Source organism: Lissotriton vulgaris, chromosome 9 (assembly GCF_964263255.1).
Source record: "Lissotriton vulgaris chromosome 9, aLisVul1.2, whole genome shotgun sequence".
Lineage (NCBI taxonomy): Eukaryota > Metazoa > Chordata > Amphibia > Caudata > Salamandridae > Lissotriton > Lissotriton vulgaris.
The window spans coordinates 905,687,961-905,711,572 of record NC_141697.1 but is presented as its reverse complement, the minus strand read 5'-3'; the positions used below and the strand labels follow the sequence as shown (position 1 = coordinate 905,711,572).

The window sequence follows — 23,612 nt, the reverse complement described above, 5'->3', positions numbered from 1 at the left end:
CATGCACATTGAGTCCTGATTAGCCGGGTTCGGGAATTTCAAAGTCATTAATCAGTGTCTAGCAGTCAAAATAGGGGCAGAAAGTGGGTGTAAACCTTCAAAAAGCCTGTTTCATCACACCATTACTTCTGCGAGACTTGTCAGATACTTACAGGGGGTGTGCGTGCCCTTCACATGCTTTTATCCAACCAAATGCTTGTTGCGGACTAATGTGGCTTTTCTGCAAAAGATGATGACCCCATTCAATCTGTAGCAGTTCATTAGCCTCCGCCCTCTTGTTCCCCCTTTCACACCCTATTATGAAGGAGGAGTGGTTACATTGACTGGACCCTCAGAGGGTGGTCAGTTACTATATCAAACAAATGAGGGAAATCCTTTCTGACAATTAGCCCTTCGTTGGGTATTTATGTTGGGGAAAGGACAAGGTTGTCCAGAAATGAACCTAGTTGCCCTGGATTATCAAGTGCATCAAAATATGGTATGCGTTTTCCAAGAATCCCTGAACTGGCTGCCTTTTGAAGCCAGAATACAGCTGAAAATTGCCTGTATGACGCACTCAGCCATACACCACAAGTCTCCCAATTACCTCACTCAAAAGCTGACTATATCAGGAGGCTCGAGATCCAATAGAAGTACAAAAAATCTTCTCCTGAAACCTCGAAGATTCCGGAAGGAAAAAACATACAAAAGCTCCTTCTCTGGAATGGCACCCAGGATCTGGAATGCACTCCCTCCTGAAACCAGGCTTATTTCCTCCGCTGCATTGTTCAAGAAAGAGGTAAAAGCCTTCCTTATGGCCAAGTTCATCTGAACTCTAGGTTTGCTGGACCAAAGACTTTGCACCGATTTTGTATTATTAGTTACCTGATTGTCTATTGGTATTATATTTGTATAGGGTTGGACCAAAGACTTTGCACCGTTTTTGTATTATTGGTTACTTGATTATCTATTGGTACTATATTTTTATATGATTGCTATCCTATTTTGCTACTCACTTACTACCGACTACTATATTGTACTCAATAGTTTGTTTTATCACCCTCTTGCTGCCCCTTCCCCTTGTTTCTGTAAAGCGCTCTGATATCTGCAAAGATCTTGTTCGTGCTATATAAAACTTTGAATAAATAAAAATAAAGAAATAATTTTGAAGGGACCTCAAGAGGGAATCGGAGCTAGAACGAAGTCTTCAACATCTGCACATGCCCAGGGTATCCCTGTGGCTACAGTTTGTCAGGTAGCAACATATGTCTCTTCTTTTTTTTGCTAAGCATTACTGCTTGGTTTCAGATGTGAGGTGAGATGGCCATTTTACACATTCTTTGAGCCAGGATTTTCTTGTCTGACCATCCCTTTAGACTCACTCCCAGGGAGAAGTTTCTGATTTGGTATCTATTTAAAAGGTGATAACTCAATCAGCAGGTAGAAGTCTTCATCAAAAGTTACTTGCGTTTGGTAACAATCTTTCAGGTGCACAGTGTTTCTGCCTGCAAATGTTCACCAATCCCACACACCTCCCCCATCTGAAGGATGGCCATTTACTTTGAATGATGATATAGCCCAGCTTGCCAACTACATCGAATCCCATGGGCTCCTGCATGACTCTCAGCACGGCTTTCGATCGGGCCACAGCACGGAGTCGGCCCTTGTCGAAATGGCTGACTCGGTGAGATGGACGCTGGATCGAGGGTCGAGGGCGGTGTTAGTGCTGCTGGATCTCTCAGCAGCATTTGACACCGTCTCTCATAAGATCCTGCTGAGAAGGCTGGGAGACCTGGGTATCGGCGGTACAGTGTTGAGATGGCTCTCTTCCTACCTGGGTGACCGTACTCAGCAGGTATACACCCCTCCCTACACCTCCACCACTAGACCACTTAAATGGGGAGTTCCACAGGGCTCCTCCCTGAGCCCGCTCTTGTTCAATGTTTACTTCTCCCCCTTGGCTAAACTGATTGCGCAAACTGGGATTAAATCCACCTCCTACGCTGACGACATTCAGTTACTCTTCACTTTTGATACCCCCACTGCCTCTGCCTTCGACCCATTGAAAAACTGTCTAAGAGACATCTCTAGCTGGATGGACTCCAATTCCCTCCGGCTCAACGCTGGAAAGACAGAGATTCTGTTTTTTAACTCATCATCCCCTCTTGATTCTAATTTATGGTGGCCGGATGATCTCAGCCATGCCCCCACGCCTAAAGACTCGGTGAGAAACCTGGGATTGCGCTGGGATAATCATCTCAGTTTTAACGCCCAGGTTCAAACAGTAGCAGCATCCTGTTTTGCTAAGATCAAGACAATTAGACGGCTCATCAACTACCTGCCGATGGACTGCCGTAAAACTGTGGTACAAGCCCTGATAATATCTCACCTGGACTACGCCAACGCACTATACCTTGGCATCACAGCAGGCCTATGCCACAAGCTACAGACTGTCCAGAATGCTGCTGCTCGGCTGGTGGAGAGAATTCCTGCCAGACATCACATCTCCCCACACCTCCGTAAACTCCACTGGCTCCCCATTTCCAAGAGATGTATTTTTAAGGCCATGACCCTGGCTTTCCGGGCCTCCAAGGGCAAAGGCTCCGCCCATCTGAAAAGCACTCTGAGACCGTATGTCAACACCAGGACATTACGCTCAAATTCCCTATTCCTGCTGGAAACCCCTAGATTTAAACGTACTCGCGCCGGAGGGAAAACATTCGAGGTCTGTGCCACTCGGTGTTGGAATAACCTCCCGGTTGCATTACGAGCCTGCCAAACCGAATTAGCATTCCGAAAGTCCCTGAAAACACATCTCTTCCCCATATAATGCCCCATTGGTGCTTAGCCTCTATGTTCCATGATTTATCAGCGCCGGGACGCCCCGTTGGGGCAGCTGTTGCGCTTTACAAAATACACAAATAAATAAATATAGTTCCAATTTAGTTGTTGCATGGCACATCCAGTCTGATATTATACTTGTCTCAGCCTCTAAGGGTGATGAATAAATGGACAGGGAACTGATGTCAGTTTGGGACTATATTACTCCAGTGATTCCTTACCAGCACTGTTTCCGGCCCCAAGATTAGACAGTGACACCAACAGATGGAGGATACCTATGAAAAATGTCTGAATGTAGTTTAACACCTTAGGTTGTTCAAAAGGTGAGGAACCTTCAGGTAGATATTTCCACCAGAAAGATCGCTACCAAAGGTCGGTAGCTTTTTCCTATGCATCAAAAAGTATTAGAACATATGTGCATCATTTAAAATAACAATTCTGAATTTTAAGAGGAAAAATGTTCAACTTCATTGATGCTGTGCCCAGTATGAAGTGCTTCCTTTTCACATGTTGCTTTAAAGTCATGTAACAAGGCCTCCACCTCTGAAGACAGCTGCCAGCCCCCTCTTTATGAGATGATGGGAACTGAACAGAGTAGCCACCCTTTTCAACAGAACCTACTTTCTGTTGTCAAACACTTTAGTTGAAATGTGGAACACCTTTATAAGACTCACAGATTGTCAAGTTAATGTGTAAACGAGTCAATGTACACACATTAACTTAATAACATTTAAGGGCTATGTACCCGTTGAAGAGTCCCTTAGGGTTCAAGTAAGCCGCTTTGGTATTTGGAGTACAATGTTAAGGGGAGGAGGATATTGACTGGAAAAAGCACAGAACTGTTCCGAGATGCATCGCTGAAGCCCTCTACACGAGACAGTCTCATCACCATAAGAAGGCTCTGTGTTCTCATCATTCTGAGGCGCGCACAGTGGAGACAAAGACTTATAGTATGCATGCCCTATAGCATGGGCCTCATTCAAGCTAAATATTCTAGCTCTCTGTGCTGAGTAAGCTGTGGGTAGACGTAATAGTGTGGGTCTGATATTTTGAGTGCCGATGAAAGGTAATGGTGGTTGGGACTATATAGTGGGAAGCATCTTGACCGCTGTACTTCTGATGCCTGTATGACTCACATGAATATCTGTTGTGACTCTTGACAGAACTGGCATGAGTTATGGCTCAACGACGCCTTTTGGAGGTTTCTCTTCTCCATCATCCTGCTGGTGATCATGTTCTTGTGGAGACCTTCTGCCAACAACCAAAGGTTTGTAATCCCCACCCTTGACGTGCTTCCCTGGTGACGTTGCAGTTGTGCAGGTTTGAGTGATCTGTTTTGCAATCTGTATGAATCAACTCTGAGTGTTGGAAAGAATTCAGTATTTTAGTTTTGTCTGGTGAAGGTGCCGAGTGATTCTGTCAGTAATTCGTCATGAAATAGCTGGTAAAGTGACCTTATTTTGAACACACCGTAGCAGGGATTCTGGGTGATGTGTGTGAGCATGTGCCTCGGTCTGCTGGCTTCCCCATTCCATGTCTTTGTGATTGGTGAAAAGGGCTGAGGGGCCCTGTTGCACTTTTGTATTTGTGTAGCTTTAATGGAAATGGACTGTATTCCTTCATGTGATATATATTATTCATGAAAATTTTACCAGTCATTTCCACCCTGTAGTCTGAGGACCCCTGGGGGTCTGTGACATCTACGCAGGAGGTCTGCGGCTGTTTAAAAAGTAAAATATTACTGTTAATAGAAGCAAAAGTTAAAATTGAAACATTGTAAATGTTCTTTAGATGTGAAGGAATTCGACATTAGAGGCTAAAAATATAGTTGGTATCTTCAGATTGATTAGAGCAGTGCAAGTGCATCAAACAGAATATAATATGGACAATAGAAGGGTTCAATTGAATTTGAAAAGCTCTGACATTTTCATTAAAATCAAAATTTAGATTTTTTTTATATTTGTTTGTGAATTAAATAATATATTTAATCTTTTGTGTAGCTTGTGGAGACCTTCTGCCAACAACCAAAGGTTTGTAATCCCCACCCTGGACTTACTAAGGTCTTACTTCCCTGGTGACGGTGCAGTTGTGCAGGTTTGAGGGTTCTGTTTTGCATGATTCAACTCTGAGTGTTGGAAAGAATTCAGTATTTTAGGTTTGCCTGGTGAAGGTGCCGAGTGATTCTGTCAGTAATTCGTCATGAAATAGCTGGTAAAGTGACGAAGGACTGATTTCTCGTGTCTTATTTTGAACACACCGTAGCAGGGACTCTGGGAGATGTGTGTGAGCATGTGCCTCGGTCTGCTGGCTTCCCCATTCCATGTCTTTGTGATTGGTGAAAAGGGCTGAGGGGCCCTGTTGCACTTTTGTATTTGTGTAGCTTTAATGGAAATGGACTGTATTCCTTCATGTGATATATATTATTCATGAAAATTTGACCAGTCATTTCCACCCTGTAGTCTGAGGACCCTGGGGGTCTGTGACATCTACGCAGGGGGTCTGCGGCTGTTTAAAAAGTAAAATATTACCGTTAATAGAAGCAAAAGTTAAAATTGAAACATTGTAAAAGTTCTTTAAATGTGAAGGAATTAGACATTAGAGGCTAAAAATGTAGTTGGTATCTTCAGATTGATTAGAGCAGTGCAAGTGCATCAAACAGAATATAGTATGGACAATGGATGGCTTCAATTGATTTTGAAAAGCTCTAACATTTCCATTAAAATCAAAATTTAGATTTTTTTTAATATTCGTTTATGAATTAAATAATATATTTTAATCTTTTGTGTAGCATTTTTTATTGTTTCTATAATTGTGTGCATTGTTTTGCAGTTACAAAAACGCATTTGTAAAGGCAATCTGTTCAGTGTATTTTTTCTTCTCTTTAACAAAATATACATATTATAATAGAAAATTAATGTGAAAATCGAAATAAAAGTAAACATACATGGCGCTGATCTGCTGCTGCATTCTTTTTTTTAATGAAAATGTCTGAGGCATTCTATCACGTACAAATGGAAAAATATTATGCCAAGTTTTTTTGTTTTATTTTTACAGTTTTTATATAGCATGAACTCTTCCCAATTGCATTGGAGCGTTTTACATGAATTCCAGTTACGTCACACAATTTTCTGGGCACCAGGAGATTAAGTGATTTGCCAAAAATCACAAGATGTTGAACTGATGAATTATTGAATAATTATTTTATAAAGCGCACATGTAAAACTGGGTGGTAGGATATGTATTTATGAGGAGAACTACGCCAATACAGGGCATAGTTTATGCACCATTGAACGTTGTGGAATTGGCATAGAGCTGTAGCCCATTCAGGGCATCCAATTTGGAGGAAGGAAATAGTTGTCAGCCCGTTCAGGGCATAATAGGTGTATGCAAAAGAGATACAGTTTTTTTTAATAAAGTCTAAGCTGAACCAGGGCCAGAAATCATTGGCTCCAAGCAGAAATAAGAGGGCCCGGATGGGTCTATGCATTACACGTGATTAACGTAATGTGCAGGATAATCTGGGCGCTGTTACCCTCAATGCCAGGACAAGCCTATTGGCGTGAAACTTGTCATGTGGATTTTTTTATGCAACCCCTGTGCTCATGAGGTCAAATGGCCTTGAGCTGCATTTATATGTCATATAATTGATAACCATGTACCTGACAAAGCCATCTTCAAGTTTTTAATAATGCATGAATTTAGATTTGCTAGCGAACATGAGTTATAACATGAGGTGATATTGAAATGATTAATACACGCAAGTGATTTCACGTATTGTAATTATAGGGACACAGTGTATATGTGGGATACCTTTTATTTATGTCATCAGGTACACCTGAAGATGGCAACCATATAAAACAAGCATTTGCAATGCAATAGGTCTCGCAGTATTAAAGTTTGAGTTACTGGCATTGTAAATGACAATGCTTTGCATTATTTTTTTTTTAAAATTTGCAATTGGTATATAAACATTGTTTGTGAGTGTTTAGCTGTTGCTTATGCTAAGCTAAGTTGGCAGTAATATAGAGTGCTAGTCTTGCTTGTTATAAGCATGCTCATTTAAAGCGCTCTGATACCTGTGGGTAAAGTTTGCGCTATATAAAAGTGTAAACTAATAAATAAATAAACTAGTATTGGCAATGCCAATACGGTCAGCCCTCACGAATTAAGCGGCATGTGTGCATACACCACATCCCACTAACCTATTTTTGAATGCTTGTGTTCACATGCTTTGGCACATCACAACTAGACCTGTTGGCTTTGCCAATACTGGTTAGAGTCGGTCTGAGGAACAGGTGATCTAGGATTGATGGCAGTGGGGGTAGCGGAAGGCTGGTGTTCTATGGGTCAGCATGGAGGACAGGGAAGAGAGAGCTTTGGGTGAGGCGTTACTGTGATGGTACAGTGTATGTGTTTGTGCTTCTTCATAACATCAGGGCTTTCCATGTCGTGGGTTCATTTATATTGTGGATTGATATTGCCTACACCTTATTGGCCTATTTTATTCCTCAGAATTTGATACCCATTGTCGTGGTGTCACCAGGGCTTTAAGTGGAAGCTTTTTCAATATTATATAAAAGCCATAGTTCCTGCCTATCTATCTTATGCAACTACAACCTTTGACAAAGCCAAAAGTCCTGACTTGCTGTAGGTATGATGTTACTCGTTGTATCAAACTTCTGGATGCAGTGACAGAAACAACAAACAACAAAATACAAGTCAGGCGGCAAACTATGCTAAACACATATTTTTAGCTTATGTGTTTTAAGCCACGCCCTTAATTACATTGGCCACGCCCCTTTGTAACTTTCTTGTTGCCATGCGAATTCATTTTATTTCAACAGTCGGATTTTGTTTACTCACAGTCTCATAAAATGTCCTCAATTCTAAGTAATTAACCCCACCTGACAAAACTGCATTAATTCCATACCATTGTCTTTGAATAGCTTCATTTTATCATGTTCAGTTGTCTAGCCAATAATTCATGTGCTTGCAGACATCTTGTGGTACATAATAATTAAATATTTTCAAGACTATGTTCTGTTCTTTCTCAGCCTTCTGTACCCCAGTTCTCACGAAGAACAGAAAATTGCTCCTATTAAAATTGCTTTCTATTCCTAGGAACCCATTTCTCACAAAAGGGCTGACAGAGACATTCAACCTAAGTACTCAAAGCATAGTGTAGCATTTTGTCTTTTAAGGACAGCACAGCCTTATTAAGCCAAGTTTTAAAAGAACACAATAACGCTTTAGTGGCGTAAAGAAAACCTACAAGCTTCGGTCAAAGCATGCATCTACACAGTGTTTACCCTGTATATTTCTGCGATATCATCTGTACATTAAAACCTAAAAAAGCAAGGTTATCTGGCCTTCAATGTGTAGAATCCATATGAATTGTAGAGGTTGTCTTGTGCATCTCTGGCCTTTTAGGTGTCTTATATTTTATCATGCTCCTTGATATTCAGCGAATTTGCCTTTCAAACATCGTATTTTTGTCCACAAAACCAGGTGTAGTTTCTGTAACCTAAAAACTGGAAGCTCCCTTTTTCAAATCCCAGGACAATCACCTAGCAATTTGAAAGTCGTGGTTCTAATGAAATTACCATAGACCAATCCAATTAAACTGTTGTTTATCTAAATGACGTAGAGCTAACCAAATCACTTAATCCCCGTGCCTACAAAGAATAAATTAAAACGAGTTTTGGAGCTATTGGCATTGTAAATGGCAATGCCTTTTATAAAAAATTAAAAGGCATTGTCATTTACAATAGCAAAAGCAACACCTATTGCATTGCAGAGCGTGGTGTCCGTGAAGCGGGCACCGTGCTCATATTTGTGGTAAGGCAGAGGCGTAATTTATCCACTGGTACTGCCCACGCTGGTGCGACCAGAGCTGTTTAACTGGATGAGCAGAGGAATTGTTGCGAAGGTTTGGGAAACCGAGGGGCACGAAGGTGATGCTAGCTATTGAAAGCCTTGACCTGCTTCCTCTCACAGACGGTGCTCAGATCTTGCCTCACTGTTTGCCTCATTCTTGCTGAAAATCAGCAGCTCCGAGAATCAATTTCATGAACTTCCATTTATAATCTACTAATCATAACTTTTGTTTTCATAGAGCACTCGTTACTGCATGTTTTAATCAAGTTTTCGACGCCTCGTCAGGGTAGTAATTGCTATATAAATACAATTACAATTTAGCATTACTGTACATCAGAGGCGCAACTAGAGCCAACTTTCAGTCGGGGCCTAAGAAAAAATTTCGGGGGGCGGGGGGCTGAACCTTTAATCAGTAGGCAGAGTGGAGCTGCAGGGGCTCTTAGAAGGGGTGAAACAACTGCAAGGCCTAATTAACATTTAAATGGTCCTTTAAAGACATGTGAAACGTTCGGGTGTGGCTCTGTGTGTGCCCGGGACGAGGCGGGGGAGGGGGGGGTTGGAGCTGAAGCCCGGTGAGTCCAATGGGTGTTGCGCGCCTGCTGTACATAACAAACAAGTGCTGTCAGTGTTTATCAATGTGTCAACTTCAGAAGAAATAAGGCTGGGGCTGCCCTGCTGTGACTCCAATCGGTAACATAGAGATTATTTAGTGATCTCTTTGACCACCCAGTGGCAATCTCAGAGAGATGATCTTGCAACGATATTCCATAGCAAAGCAACCAACCCAAACACACTGACGCAATGTGACATAGCATATGACATATGCAGACCAAATGAAATGAGAGGCGGGATACACTGGTGCGCAGGCCGCAACGAGGCTGGACCACGGTCTCATCAGGAGGGATAAGCCTTCCGCTCCCCCATCGGGGAAGTGATGTGACCAGGAAGTAGGGTAAGCAAGACCCAATTAGCACGAGTCCCAGTATACTGCAGCAGCCCGCCTCCTGCTGCACACTGGTCTACGGGGGAGGGAGGGGGCAGTGAAGTTGTCGCTGCCACATTCCTTAAATAGATTTCCTTTGTCTTGCAACAGATTACACAGTTGGTGCACCAATATTTGGATTATTTTGGAGCAAAGCTACTCTTTTTCTAGGAACTAATTCTAACCATCTTCCTTCCAAGCAAATAATTAACCCTCTTTCCTCTTCCAAACACTGTTGCAAGGGTGTATATTGCAAAAAAAATAATAAAAAAAATAATATAACACTACAACTGCAGTTCTAATTGGAAATACCATGGACAATAGGTTAACTTGTGTATCTGCATAAAGCACAAAGGGTTAAAACCCGCAAGATGGGGGTATGTCGCATTCGTACTTTGAAGGCGACGAGCAAAACACCTTTAGATACTCGGAACCATCTTAACGTTAAGTACAATTTGACATGGCATTCTAAAAAGAGGATGAGTATGTCCTACGCCCATCTGAAGTTGTACACACCCAAGTGGAAGGGTGTAAATGTCAGTGGGGAAACTGGCGTGGAAACTGAGTAGCATAAATGACAGTTTACACCAAATGCATTGAGTTTTTTTAATTCCTGGGGCACTGGCTAACGAGAAAAAAAGGATAATGAGCTATAATTAGTGGATAGGCTTGAACCGCTGAAATCCCAGGCAGACCCGCCCAGCATCTAGCACAGTGCCATTGTTTAACGCCTCAAACACGGGTAAATCAACTCGAAACAAAAGTAAACCGAGGTTACACGTTTCTGTCACAGAGGCAGTTACTAATTACAGCAATACTGCAGCCTTACGGCATTATTGTGTTCCGCATGCAGATTAGTGTCCCATAAATACATTACTTTTATCTACTCTTACCCAAAGCGTCACCATACTAAGTGTCGAGCCTGGCAGGCGGCCTCACCCAGCACCAGTAAATGCTGTACGGAGCTTCATAACCTGTAAGGGCAGTTTGTAGATCTTTTGGAAAGCGAAAAACATTCTCTTATAGTGGACCTCGTAGGGGGTTAACTAACAACAAACCCCAGACGCACGGAAGCTGCAGGCACTGCTTACTGGGGGAAACGGTGGTGTCAGAAACTCACTAAACACATAAACGGAATGCCAGCCACTCCCTCGTTAGTGCAAACTCTCTCAGGCTTCCATGGGGCGGGACTTCCGTCTTCGGAAGCCCGCGCACGCGCACACGGAGTGAAGAGGTGCTGGTGACGCTGGGCTCCCATGCCCGAGGGAAAGCCCCGCGGAGGTTGCTGAAGTCCAGAATGGCGGTAAGTGACGCTTATTTGTAGGAGGGAGGGGGATGCGCTTGTGTGTGTGTGTGTGTGTGTGTGTGTGTGTGTGTGCGCGCGCGCACGCGCGCGTGTGTGTGTATGTATGAGGCGGGGGGAGGGGGAGGGCGGGGGTCTCTGTATGTGTGCGTGCATGTGTGTAGGTGTGCTCGTGTGTGTCTCTGTGTGTGCGCATGCGTGCAGGGGGAGGTGTGGCTGTGTGGTACGGCTTTCCAGGAGAGGAGACAGGAGCTGGGCACAGCGAGCGCATTCGCGTGCGCGTGGCCCGCTCAATTCCGAGCGCGTGGCCCGCTCAATTTCGAGCGCGCGGCCAGCTCCTGTCCCCTCTCCTGGAAAGAAGCCTCCCTAACAATAGGTCTCTGGCGAGACCGCGCTTCGCGCAGTTTAATGCCTACGAGACCTAGCCAGTCTGTACTCGGTGATTGTAACAAACCATTCGCATGTCTAATCATGACGAACAGCCAATTAAAGTGTTATTTGAATGGAAAGATGACGCCAGTCGCACTGAAATTGAGAAAGGCAGTGCTGCTGAAACTCGTTTGCTCAGTGCTTTTTGTTTTGGCAAATAAGGATATTGGAGGAATTCCTGTGAGTGTGCTCTAATGTCTCTGACATTGGAAAGTTGAGCAGATATATATATGTTCGAGGAATGTTTGCTGTAGATACACATGCTTTGCATACTCCTGCCATCTAGTGTTGTGTCCAGATGTTTGCAAGTTGTTTTCCTTCGAAGAAGTGTTTCCAGTCATGAGGTAAGGTGGCTCCTCCTTTCCGTGATAGTGCGCATGGGCATCAACTCCATTGTGAGATTGTTTTTTCTGCCATCGGGTTTGGACGTGTATTGCTGTGCTCCAGTTCGAAACCATTCTTCAGGTTCCCCTTGGTGCTCAATCCACTCTACCCTCGAGTATATTGTTTTTGTACGCGTTTCCCTGTTCTCCGCGTATTGAATCAGTCAACAAATTCTCTATTTCAATCGAAAACTTTGTGTGCGACCCTCGGACCTAGCCGTGTTCGTCCAGCCTTCTGCCGATGGAATGGACTCAGTTCCAATTCTGTCCTTGGTGCCACGCCAAGTACCCTGGCATCAGCCTACATCAAGTTTGTAACTTGTGCCTCTCTCCAGGGCACAAGGAGGAAGACTGCAAGGCCTGTAAATCGTTTCGGTCCAGGAAAACTCTATGCAATCGTTGGGCTCGATGATGAGAAAGGGAACACCAAAACATTCAACAATATCCGTATATCTTCGGTGAAGAATACGAGCAGGAAGAGATCAAAGTGTTGGCGGCAGAAGAAGAAGAGGCCTTCTCCGTTCCAGAGTCGGATTCTGAACTCAAAATCGATTTGGAGTGTGAAGATCTGCCTCCGGGACAGGATGCCGTGAGCACCGAAGACCCTTGCCCCCAAAACCTTTTCCAAAAAGCATAAGGCCACAGCACCACCTCTGCCTTCTGGCCGAGGTTGGCTCAGTGACAATGTTTCCAATTCCCCGCCTCCTGGCTCGGCACCGAAACAAATCGTCAAGGCTTCCCGATCGGGAGCGAGTCGTCCAAAATCATCTTCGGATCTGAAACCCTAAGGACAAAATTTAGTTCAGAGCCGAAAGCCTCTTCTCCGAAACAAAAACAGTTTTCAGAGCCAAAACCTTCCGCTCCTAAAAGCAAATCTATCTCGGCGCCGTAATTGAAGTACAGCCTCTTAGAGCCTCCCAAATCAATTTTAAACCTTCTTAAAGCCAAATTGGATCCTAAACAAAAGAAGATTTCTATCAATTCTGATACAGGACATAGTTCTGCTAAATCACCAGCCAAACACAAGTTTCCTTCATAGGACCCTGCATATAAGATTCCTCTAAAGAAGAAAAAGATATGGCTACCAGCCCTGCTTATCCTACCCTGCATTCCCCTCTACTTCCATTATCTTATCTTCATTTACCAATTCAAGATCCTTTATACATAACACCTCAGGGATCTTCACATAGACAGCCTGAAGGGGATGTTATTGATGAAGAAGACACTCATTTCCCTGTAGACCCATGGAGTGATTACACCATTGACACTCCATTAGTTACTGACTCAGACCTTTACCCTGCAAAGCCATCCCCACCAGACCATAATGTGGCTTATCAACAACTTATTGCTAGAGCAGCAGAGTATCATGGAGTAGCCTTACACAAAAGAGTTCTTAGAAGAAGTCTTTTTATTTGAAACACTTGGGTCCACATGCAGGTAAAGTCATACACTCCCTATGCTAAAGGGCATGATGAGGCATGCAGATGACATCTTCAAACACCCTGTGCAACCGCGTATTTTAACTCCCAGAATCGATAAAAAATATAAACATTCACCATCTGATCCTGTGTTTATCAAAGGAAAATTACTTCTAGACTCCCTATTGGTGTTGAATGCTCGCAAAAGAGCTAATTTGCAAACCTCCGGTGATGCACCTCCCCCATACAAGGAATCTAAGCTTATAGATGCCTCGGGGAAACGAGTGGCTGCTGAAACCGCTAACCACTTGGGCATCGCAAACACACAGGGCCTACTAGCTAGGTATGACAGAGCACACTGGGATGAGATGGAGCAACTGCTCCAATAACACAAAGCCATGGCACAAGAGTTAGTTCAAGAGGGGAAAATAATTTGTAACTGTTCAATCAGATTTGCTCTCGATGCTGCTGAGACCGCGGCTAGGGAGATCAATACCAGCATTATCCTGTGAAGGCATGCATGGCTTGGGATTTCGGTGTTTAAACCTGAGGTTCAGCCGTATATTTTAAACACCCCTTTTGACAAAGAACGCCTGTTTGGTCCTGAACTCTATCAGTCTTTAGAAAAAATTAAAATAGACACCGAAGTGGCAAAGTCCATGAGAGCGCTCGAGTCCCCATCAAATATAGGATCCTTTTGCTGCTCCATTTACTTAGCAGGGTCTAAAACTACAACTTCAGACCCAAATGCTCCCTCTAAAAAGGCAATATCCAATCCTCTCCTTCTAGAGGTTTCTATGGAGGAGGGTATAGAGGAAACAATACCAAGGGTAGAGGTAAAGGCGCCACACCGCGTCACACCCCTTCCCCTAACAAACCGTGACTTGCCCACACTTTCCCCGGTTAATTAACACCTGTTGGGGGAAGACTTCAACAGTTTCACCTCATTTGGCAAACCATAACAATCAACAAATGGGTGATCAACCTTATCTGACATGGTTATTGCCTGGAGCTTACCACCAATCCTCCAAACATTCCACCTCACATTCACAAACTGTTGTCAGACCACTTACAGTTACTCAAACAAGAGGTGCAATCTCTTAGAAAAGGAAGCCATAGAACCAGTTCCATTACTACGTTCCTCAGTTCAGTAAATCAAACTTCAATTGCAAAAGGTGTGTGAAGCATCACAAAGCCAGCCGTATTCTTGCTACTGAGATCCTCAATTGTTACTTTAAGAGATGAAAAACGGCAATTAGTAAAAAATAAAAATAAAAAAAAGTCTAAATACGGGAAAAATCATATTGGACTTAAAAAACAAAACCATATTGGCACGCCTTATCAACGAGCACTAGTGACACACCGATTGATTCTCAAGTCAAACCGTGCTGATTTTCTACGCATTTCTCCGAAGCCCCTAAGTGCATGATAGAATTACGAAAACGGTTTACTTAGTACCCTGCGACCTCCCGGCTGATATGCCTTCCTGCACAGTTCGATAAATGTTTCCACGCCCACTTTGCATCAAGGTTGGTAGACCTCTGACACAACTCTCACGCGATGTGAGGAGTTATGGGCACGGCGGTCGGAAATGTCCATGTGCATTTTATCCTTTAACCTGACGAAGCTACTAAGTTCTCTGCAAATTATAGCCCCCTATTGTTATTCAATTTGGACTGAAAAATATATGCAAAAAATGGTTCCAACAGAACAAAACTGACAGTTATTCGGAAGTTAGCTCACCCCGCTCAATTTGACGTCCTAAAAGGGAGGTTTCTATAAATGGGAAATGCTAGCCCCCGCATGAAAGCTTCTCCAGTGGCATCTCTCGACACGAATAAAGCTTCCAATAAAGTGCAATAGCTATTTCTCCATGCAGCCTTCAAAATGTCAAACCGAAATCGAATTTATTTGCAACTTCTCCTGCTACCCCAAAGCATCTTTCAAGGTGAATGGCATGACCTCTGATTTCCTCAACCCAGACAAGGCTCTACAGTATTACGGTTCAGGGGTTTACTCTCACTATTTTCTAATCTCAAAAAATGACGGCTCCTTAAAACTAATTTTGGATTTCAGTGTTAACCCAGTACATATTGTCAGAACATTTCCATATGGTAACTGGTCCTCCCACTTCTATTCAAACTTGCTATTTTAAAGCTAAAATAACTTTAAAAGTACCTGCTAGAACACACACTACATGTAAAATAGGAGCTTCTATGGCCTTTTTAGGTAACATTCCCATAGCTGACACATGTAAGGCAGCTACATGGTCTACAATACACGCATTTACAAAACGATATTGTTTAGATGTGTTAGCACGTTAACAGGCTAATGTCGGACAGCAGTTCTAAAGACACTCTTTCAAAGAACTGCAACATCCACTGGTTAGCCACCGCTTTTGTGCTATTTACATACAATAACAAAAACAGTGAAATAGGACTAGGTTCCACAACAAAGTAATAGTGGCAGACATTTTAAGCTAGTCATTTTCGTATGTCCGAAAAAATGATCATCCTTAGTAGTATCACTAAACAGTTTGACGTGCATCACACCAAGTAAAAGGAAAGGTATTTGAAAAAGTTGTGAGAATATTTCATCTATGCCTGTTATAATTGCATCGTAACATTGCAGTAAAAGCCCTAGTGGGCATAGTGAGTTCATACCCGTTAAAGCCAAAATAAAGGCAAATTCAATCGTCGTGAATCAGAGGCTGGTAACAAAACTCCACAGGAAAACAACAGCTGGCAACAGTCTGCCACTATTACTTTGTTGTGGAACCTAGTCCTAATTCACTGTTTTTGTTATTGTATGTAAATACCACAGTCACCTTAACAGCTTTACCGTGACCAAGCCGTAACTGGCGAAACGCGTCGGTAGGCAGTTGCCACTTTTGCCTTATTAAAACACCTTTGAAGCATCCAGAAGTATCCTGCGTTGCCTTCTTCTTGAGAGGGGAAACTTTTTGAGAAATTAAGACCAGCACTCCAGTTAGGTTTAATCCCAATACGGATTTATTTACGCAACAATTCAACAGACGTGTTTCAGCCTTAGCTTTCGTCAGTGTCGCTATATATATATATATATATATATATATATACTAGCAGCCCGTCCCGGCGTTGTCCGGATATGAATTGCTGCTGACTAGTAGTATATTGTTTTGTATTATTTCGTTTTGATAGCATTTCTTATCTGTGACAGGCCTGTGAAACGCTCCGATTCACAGTGTACTGCTGATGCACTTAAGAGTGCGCGTTGAGTAGTGTGTGAACTCGAGTTTCACTACTTTATTTTTCCTTGCAATATAATATAGCGCCAACTCGACAACATGGCATGATCTCAATTTACATTACAGAAGAACACATTCATTTGTGGTAGGCACGGGGAGAAAAAGCGATTTGCCTGGAATCACAGGATTTTGAGCTGATGCCGAGATTCGAATGTAGCTCCCCAGCTCTAAAGTTCCCAATTCTAGAACTTGTGGCGGGAGGTGTGTCTAAAAGTGTATGTCGGTGCTGGCCATCAATGAGAGAGACCTGTGCTTTTTTCAAATGGGTGGTGAAAAAATATGAGTATGTTGCTGGAGATATGGCCCGCCGTGCCACCAATGTACTTACCGGGGGAGGGTAAACACCCATTATTCCGCAACTTTCTTTCCGGTACCATCACTCTGCATACTTTCATTACGAAAGTACCATGACTCCGCAATGCCTTTATAACGCATGGCTTTACATTTTATATGCTTTTACCACGCATACATTTACAACGAAATTCGTTGTAAATGCTTGAATGGTAAAAGCATGTTTTTTTTAATGTTTGGATATGGTAAGTATGGGTATAGAGGTATATGTTTTGGGGTACTGAGGTATATGTTTTGGTATTTTAAGGGTTCAGATATAGTTTTGGGTTATGGGGTACAGGGGTATTTTTAGGGTTCAGGGCTAGGTTTGGGTTTTGGGGTACAGGGGTATTTTTAGGGTTCAGGTCTAGGTGTGGGTTTTGGGGTACAGGGGTATTTTAGGGTTCAGGGGTAGGTTTGGGGGTACAGGGGTATTTTTAGGGTTCAGGGCTAGGTTTGGGTTTTGGGGTACAGGGGTATTTTAGGGTTCAGGGGTAGGTTTGGGGGTACAGGGGTATTTATAGGGTTCAGGGCTAGGGCTAGGTTTGGGTTTTGGGGTACAGGGGTATTTTTAGGGTTTAGGGATAGGTTTGGGTTTTGGGGTACAAGGTATATTTATAGGGTTAAGATGGGTTAGTGTTTAAGGGTGTTGGGGTAATTTAAGGAGTAAGAGTGGGTTATGATTATGGGGTGCAGGGGTATTTAAAGGGAGCAGGGTGGAATTAGTTTTTAGGGTGTAAAGGGGAGTGCGGGGCAAGCACACCCAGAGCTGGAATGTACAGAACCTTGGAAGAAAAAACAATGAAATATTAAGCACAAGCTCGCTTTTTTTTTTCGTAATCCTGCGTCCCGCACACGATATGAGACATAGCATGAAGGGCGGAACGTACCACACGCCCCCAGCGTTTGTCACGCCCCCAGCACACGCCCACAGCACAACGCAGACACGCCCACAAGGGACTACTTTGCTGGCACGGTTCTTTTACCTTTTAAATGTATATGGTGGGCGTCTGCGTAGCCTATGTCCTTCTGCTGCAACTGCCCTTTCCAACGCTGTATTGGGTGTTTTGATTGGCGCTGTGGTTCCTGAGTTTACCCGACTCAAAGGTTTGGGGTCTCTCTTTATTATATTAGTATGGATATTCTCCAAAACTCCGTTTTTCCTTTGCAACAAAGTAGAGCACTCAGTGGATGTCAGGCAGATAGTTTGTTCAGGCAGCAAAACAGACGCATTTCGGACTGGGTCCTTCATCAGTGTTTACTACAATCACTGCAAGGAGGCATTTTAAATCATACTCGTCACCCGTTCATCAACAGCGATGACGGTAAACATAAGAATGTTGGCAAACACTTTAGAATGGCGGCCATCTTTAGTACTGTTTTTGTTCTTTTCACAGAGATGTTATCACAATCTGATCCACATTGAATATACAATGCACTCGGAATTCATAAACAGCATTATTAAAAATGTAAACAGAATTGTTCCCGGGAGATTGATTTCCAAACTGCAGCTAAATAGTGCATAACCAGATTCAAAACTAGGGGTTATGATTCTGATTTGCTCGATAGTGCCTTTGAGAAAGTCCAAAAAATACCGAGGGAAAATTTGCTGAAAGTTAAGAACAATGTCAAAGACCAAGTAAATTGTGAAAGCCAGTTTCGTCTGATAACTACTTATTCAGACGATGCTAATTATCTGAGAAAAATGCTAAAGAGAAACTGGCATATATTACAAACTGATTCAGTCATAGGCAATGATGTTCCCCCACGACCATTGATTACCTTTCGGAAGTCAAGATCACTCAAGGACAAATTGGTCCAGAGTCATTTGACTTCTCCCTCACAGAAGGTCGGAACACTCAGGGATATGAAAGGTTTTTTTCCCTGTGGGAAGTGTAGAGCCTGTGTCCACAGTAAACGAGTGCTGACATACAACATCCCAGGCCTGAAGAAACCCAAACCTATTGACAAATTCATCACATGCCTGATTCCTTTTGTGGTGTATTGCCTTGTGTGTGTCCCTGTGGACTTAAATATATAGGGAGCACTATACAGAATGTTAAGATGAGGATTTTAGAGCATCAGCGAGCAATCGCCAATAAGGATGTGAATTATCCAGTAGCGAGGCACTTTGCTCTTAAACATCAAAGCAAAAAGGAATTGCTACAGTACTTCGGCATTGACCATGTACCACCAAATCCCAGAGCTGGGGATAGGGTTTCAAGATTACGTAGGCTGGAATCCCGCCACCTAATCGATTTACAGACCAAGGCCCCCCATGGGATTAAATAGTGGTGAGGAAATGACAGTGCATTTGGGAAGGTAACTTTTGCCAACAGGATCGTGATCCTTTGTTCTTTCTTTCTGTTTTGCTCTGTTATCAACAATTTTTTTGACATTTCTATAGTTGAAACTGTAACTTTAAATGATGATAATTAATTGAAGCATATTTTTTTTTTTTTACCTCAGACGGTGCCACTGTGAAGATAAGGTTTTTTAAAAAAAAAGTTTTCAGAATAGTTGGTGACCCTTGGTAGTGATGATGGATGAGATTTAGCCGATACACGGCCTGATTATTCGGATATTATACAGCATTATTGATTACCACGGGACTCGTGGGGTCAATTTTGGGCCCATTGGAGGGCGTGGTTGGAACGGAGTATGTGCTGATGCTGATACACGGCTTGATCCATGTGCAACACAAATGTCTTCCGGGATTTGAGGAGAGTTTATTACTGACGCTACCAAATTTTTAATAATGCTGTTTATGAATTCCGAGTGCATTGTATATTCAATGTGGATTCTGGTACGAACAGAACCAGTTTTAGGAAAGCTTTGAAAACCTGGCTTTTCTCTATGGTCTAACTGGCAACCCAGTTCATCTTCCGTCTATAGCGCCAAGACGCCTTGGCATAAGTGCGCTTAATAAATATTTCAGTCAGTCAGATTGTGATAACATCTCTGTGTAAAAGAACAGAAACAGTACTAAGATGGCCACCATTCTAAAGTGTTTGCCGCCATGCTTATGTTTACCGTCATCGCTAATGTTGAACGGGTGACGAGTATGATTTAAAATGCTTGCAGTGATTGTAGTAAACCCTGACGAAGGACCCAGTCCGAAACGCGTCTGTTTTGCTGTGTGCTGCTGGCTGAATAAACTATCTGCTTGACATCCACCGAGTGCTCTACTTTGTTGCAAAGGGAAAACTGAGTTTTGGAGCGTTGATATTTACGTGGGCACCCACACGAAGAAGCACCGCCTGCGAGTGCCTCGATATTTGCAGCGCAAGATGGAGCAAAGAATTTTTTTATATATATATATATATATATATATATATATATATATATATATATATATATATATATATATATATATATATATATATATATATATATATATATATATATATATATATATATATATATATATATCCCAACAACTTGGCTCGGTTTGGTCGACCCCTGGCGATTCTCACATCGGTGCCGGATTCCTTGGCAGAGCCCCGCCAAAATCAATTATCAATCACCTCCTCAAAAGGAATGAAAACGCACTCGAAGGATCTCCCTGCTGGTCTATACTGTAGGCATAATCACTCACTTCATAACCCCACCACCCACTCACATTTACCATCATACGCACCACGCATAGTCGTCGGTAGTAGCACGCCGCATCCCGTAAAGGGGTGCGAAGACCCCAATGATGAAGCATGACACCAAGGGTCCTTCTGGTGCATGAGGGGTATTTAAAAAACACTATGTGCTCCCCACCACTGTAGGGAACACTCTGCACCCGCTGGTAGATTCTAGATAATTATCAGTGCACATAACTGCTGTGCGTAGGACGCTGCCGACACAGCCTAGAGGGGTGTTAATACATGCATTATCTCGCACTGCCATGCCTGGCTCTATCTCCGGTTTTAAGCCTGAGGTGCAGCAACATTTCATCAGCCTGCAGTTTGACGGAGAACACCTCTTCAGATCATATGTTTATGAGCTGCGGGAGAAAATAATAAAGGATAGTGAGACTACAAAGTCGATGGTGGCCCTAAAAGGCACCATTTCCTGTGGGTCCTCTTACAGGCCCCAGCCCAGGGCCTATGTCCCCTAGCCAAAGCCAGTCTTATCAAAACGACCTCAACACTCACCTGCATCAATCTGGCAGAGGGTACAATAAATGAACATACAGAGGAAACCACAGGGGTTAAGGCATGGGAGGCGTCGTCAAGGGGCCTACTCCACCTAAACAGTGACAGCCCATAATTACTCCTCCAACCATAAGTCATCCGTTGGGGGAAGACCAAGCCATTCCTGTGCCAATGGTAACAAATCCCGTCAGATAAGTGGGTGATAGGCATTATAGAGCAAGGTTACTGCCTCAAACTCCATACTCTCTCCCAACAACCCACCTCACACTCATAAACTCACTATTGAACATTCTCCACCTCCTCCAGAAAGAAGTGTGCTCACTCCTACAAAAGGTACCATAGAACCAGTACTCCACTACACCTGGGTACAGGGGTATACTCTCTGTAGTTCCTCAACCCCAAGAAGGAAAGATACCTCAGGCCAGTCTTTGATCTCAGGCTACCCAACCAATACATCCAGTCAGATCATTTCAAAATGACCAGTCTGCAAGAAGTCATCCCCCTTCTGCAGCAGGAAGACTTCGTAGTCTCCCTGCCGCAGAAGGGGGACTAGTTTGGTCCCAAAGACGTCTATTTCACATACACACACCACATTAAAAGTACCTGCACTTGTGTTATGTGGCCATCATTACCAATTCAAAGTACTACCTTTTGGGGTGACCACAGCCCCAAGGATATTCACAAAGTGCCTAGCAGTCGTCATAGGACTCCATTGCAGCCAAGGGATTGACGTATTCCCATAATGTGACGATTGGTTGATCAAGAGCTGCAGCAAAATACAATGCCTAGTGCGCCCAACATTCTTCCTATTTCAAACACTGGGATTCGCCATAAACATCACAAAATCTCTTCTACCCTCCCAGGTGCAGCCATTTCCTAGGTGCCATACTCAAATCATTACTTCCATGGCAAATACCAACAAAGGGTGGAGAGCTTACAACAACTGCTGCCTTTTTTCAGCCAAACTGTCCAATTCCTGTGCACACATTTGTGCACTTCTTTGGCATGATGACATCTTGCATTGTAATAGTCCATTAGGCATGGTTGCACACAAGGCCCTTGCAAGAGTTTCTGGCAATCCAGTGGTCACTAGCTGAGGGTCAATGGAAAGATCTAGTATTGGTTCAGACCAAAGCATACCTCTCTTTGCAATTGTGGACACCCTTCGAATGGTGCAAGGCAGGCCATTGCTATGAAGTGATTTATTTGAGCCATTTTCTTGTGGAAGGGTAAAATTCTCAACTTCACATCCAAAAGACTTGTTCTTGATTTTAAAGTGTTTATTTAAAAACATAAAACACCTAGTGAGGAAGGTAGTTGCTGAAGATTGTTTCCAAATTGCAGCCGGTATGTTGTCTGCCCTAGAATAATTGTATGTCTTATTTTGTTGACGCTATTTGCATAGCACATTTTCACCTCTTGTGGCTTTGTCACTCATTTGAATCTGGTAATTTTTTTCTGTTGCTGGTTTTAAGTAAGGACATCAGGTTGGGCAATCAGTTCCATAAGACCTTTGAGTTCTGAAGGAAAGGCCAAAAAAGGTGCACCTTGTATCCCTCCCTTGTTATGAGTTAAAAAATATATATATTTTTTCAAAACTGACATCACTCCTTGCAAGTAGATGATCAGAGGGATGCTCATATGTTCTTAGGAGATGGTCACAGTTTCTTTTCTTCTTTTTTTGATTAATGACTTATAATCTGTAAATAGTGCTCATCCCCCAGAGAGCTGGATTGCTTCTGTGAATATGACCACATTCCACATTGTAAAAGGATTGCAATACTGATTGCTTTTAAAGAAGCTTAAGGAGCTACCCAAAGATAGGATCTTAGCATGACTAAAGCATGAAGAGTGAAACATCCTTTAATTCTTAACCTCTAATTCTTCATAGTAGCACTACATGTTCTGTATAGCTACACTGAGAGAACAGTCTGTGGAGAATAACAGATGCTGTCCCACCAAAAGTTTACTTTGATATTGACTTGCTTTCTTGCAACTTGATATCTTGCATGCCTTCTCATAAGTCTCATAAATCTGCCTTACCATGATGATCATGACACAGTTTAAATGTTGTCTTACTTATTTCTAGTGAAAACAAGGACTAACTACTCCAGGCATATATTTACATTAATGTAAGGTGCTTGCGGAATGCGTGGGGCATATTTTTTTAAAATAAAATACTGAATGGCGATTGCAATGTTTTCTGTTAGGAAAGTCGTGTAGGTCTTCAACTTCAGTAATGTTTATGCAGGTGTTCAAGTTCATATATTCACTTTGGTTAAACTGGTGTAATCCTGGCCATGTTTTCCCTTTCCCCACTTCCATAATCCCCTCCCTTTTCAACCCATTTTCACTGGATTTGTTTTGGCCTGTATAACATATAGAGCAATAACAAAGTTGTCTTGACTTTGAATTAATCATAGGTATGCTTTTGTGCCGCTCATCGATGAGGGAAGCGAAGAAGAGGAGGATGAGGAACAAATGGCAAATGAAGGCATTGGTAAGTACACAGTTGTGTGCTGGACTTGGCTCTAAAGTAAGATACCCTTCTATTACAAAAAATAGAAAAATACTGACTTGTGTCAACAGAACGAGAATAAATTGTATTTATGTAGCTCGTACAATCCCTGACGAGGTGT

The 23,612-nt window shown here is 42.8% G+C and overlaps 1 protein-coding gene across 3 annotated transcripts in view; it reads left to right on the top strand.

Moving 5' to 3' along the window:
• LOC147692482 (Golgi-pH regulating cation channel-like) overlaps positions 1 to 23,612 on the top strand; it is a 543,103-nt gene that overhangs the window by 496,547 nt on the left and 22,944 nt on the right. For all 3 annotated transcript variants that reach the window (XM_086938693.1, XM_086938691.1, XM_086938692.1), the window contains exons 17-18: positions 3,984 to 4,087; positions 23,397 to 23,473. In XM_086938693.1, the coding sequence (XP_086794819.1) occupies positions 3,984 to 4,087; positions 23,397 to 23,473 (181 nt within the window). The remainder of the gene's footprint in view (positions 1 to 3,983; positions 4,088 to 23,396; positions 23,474 to 23,612) is intronic.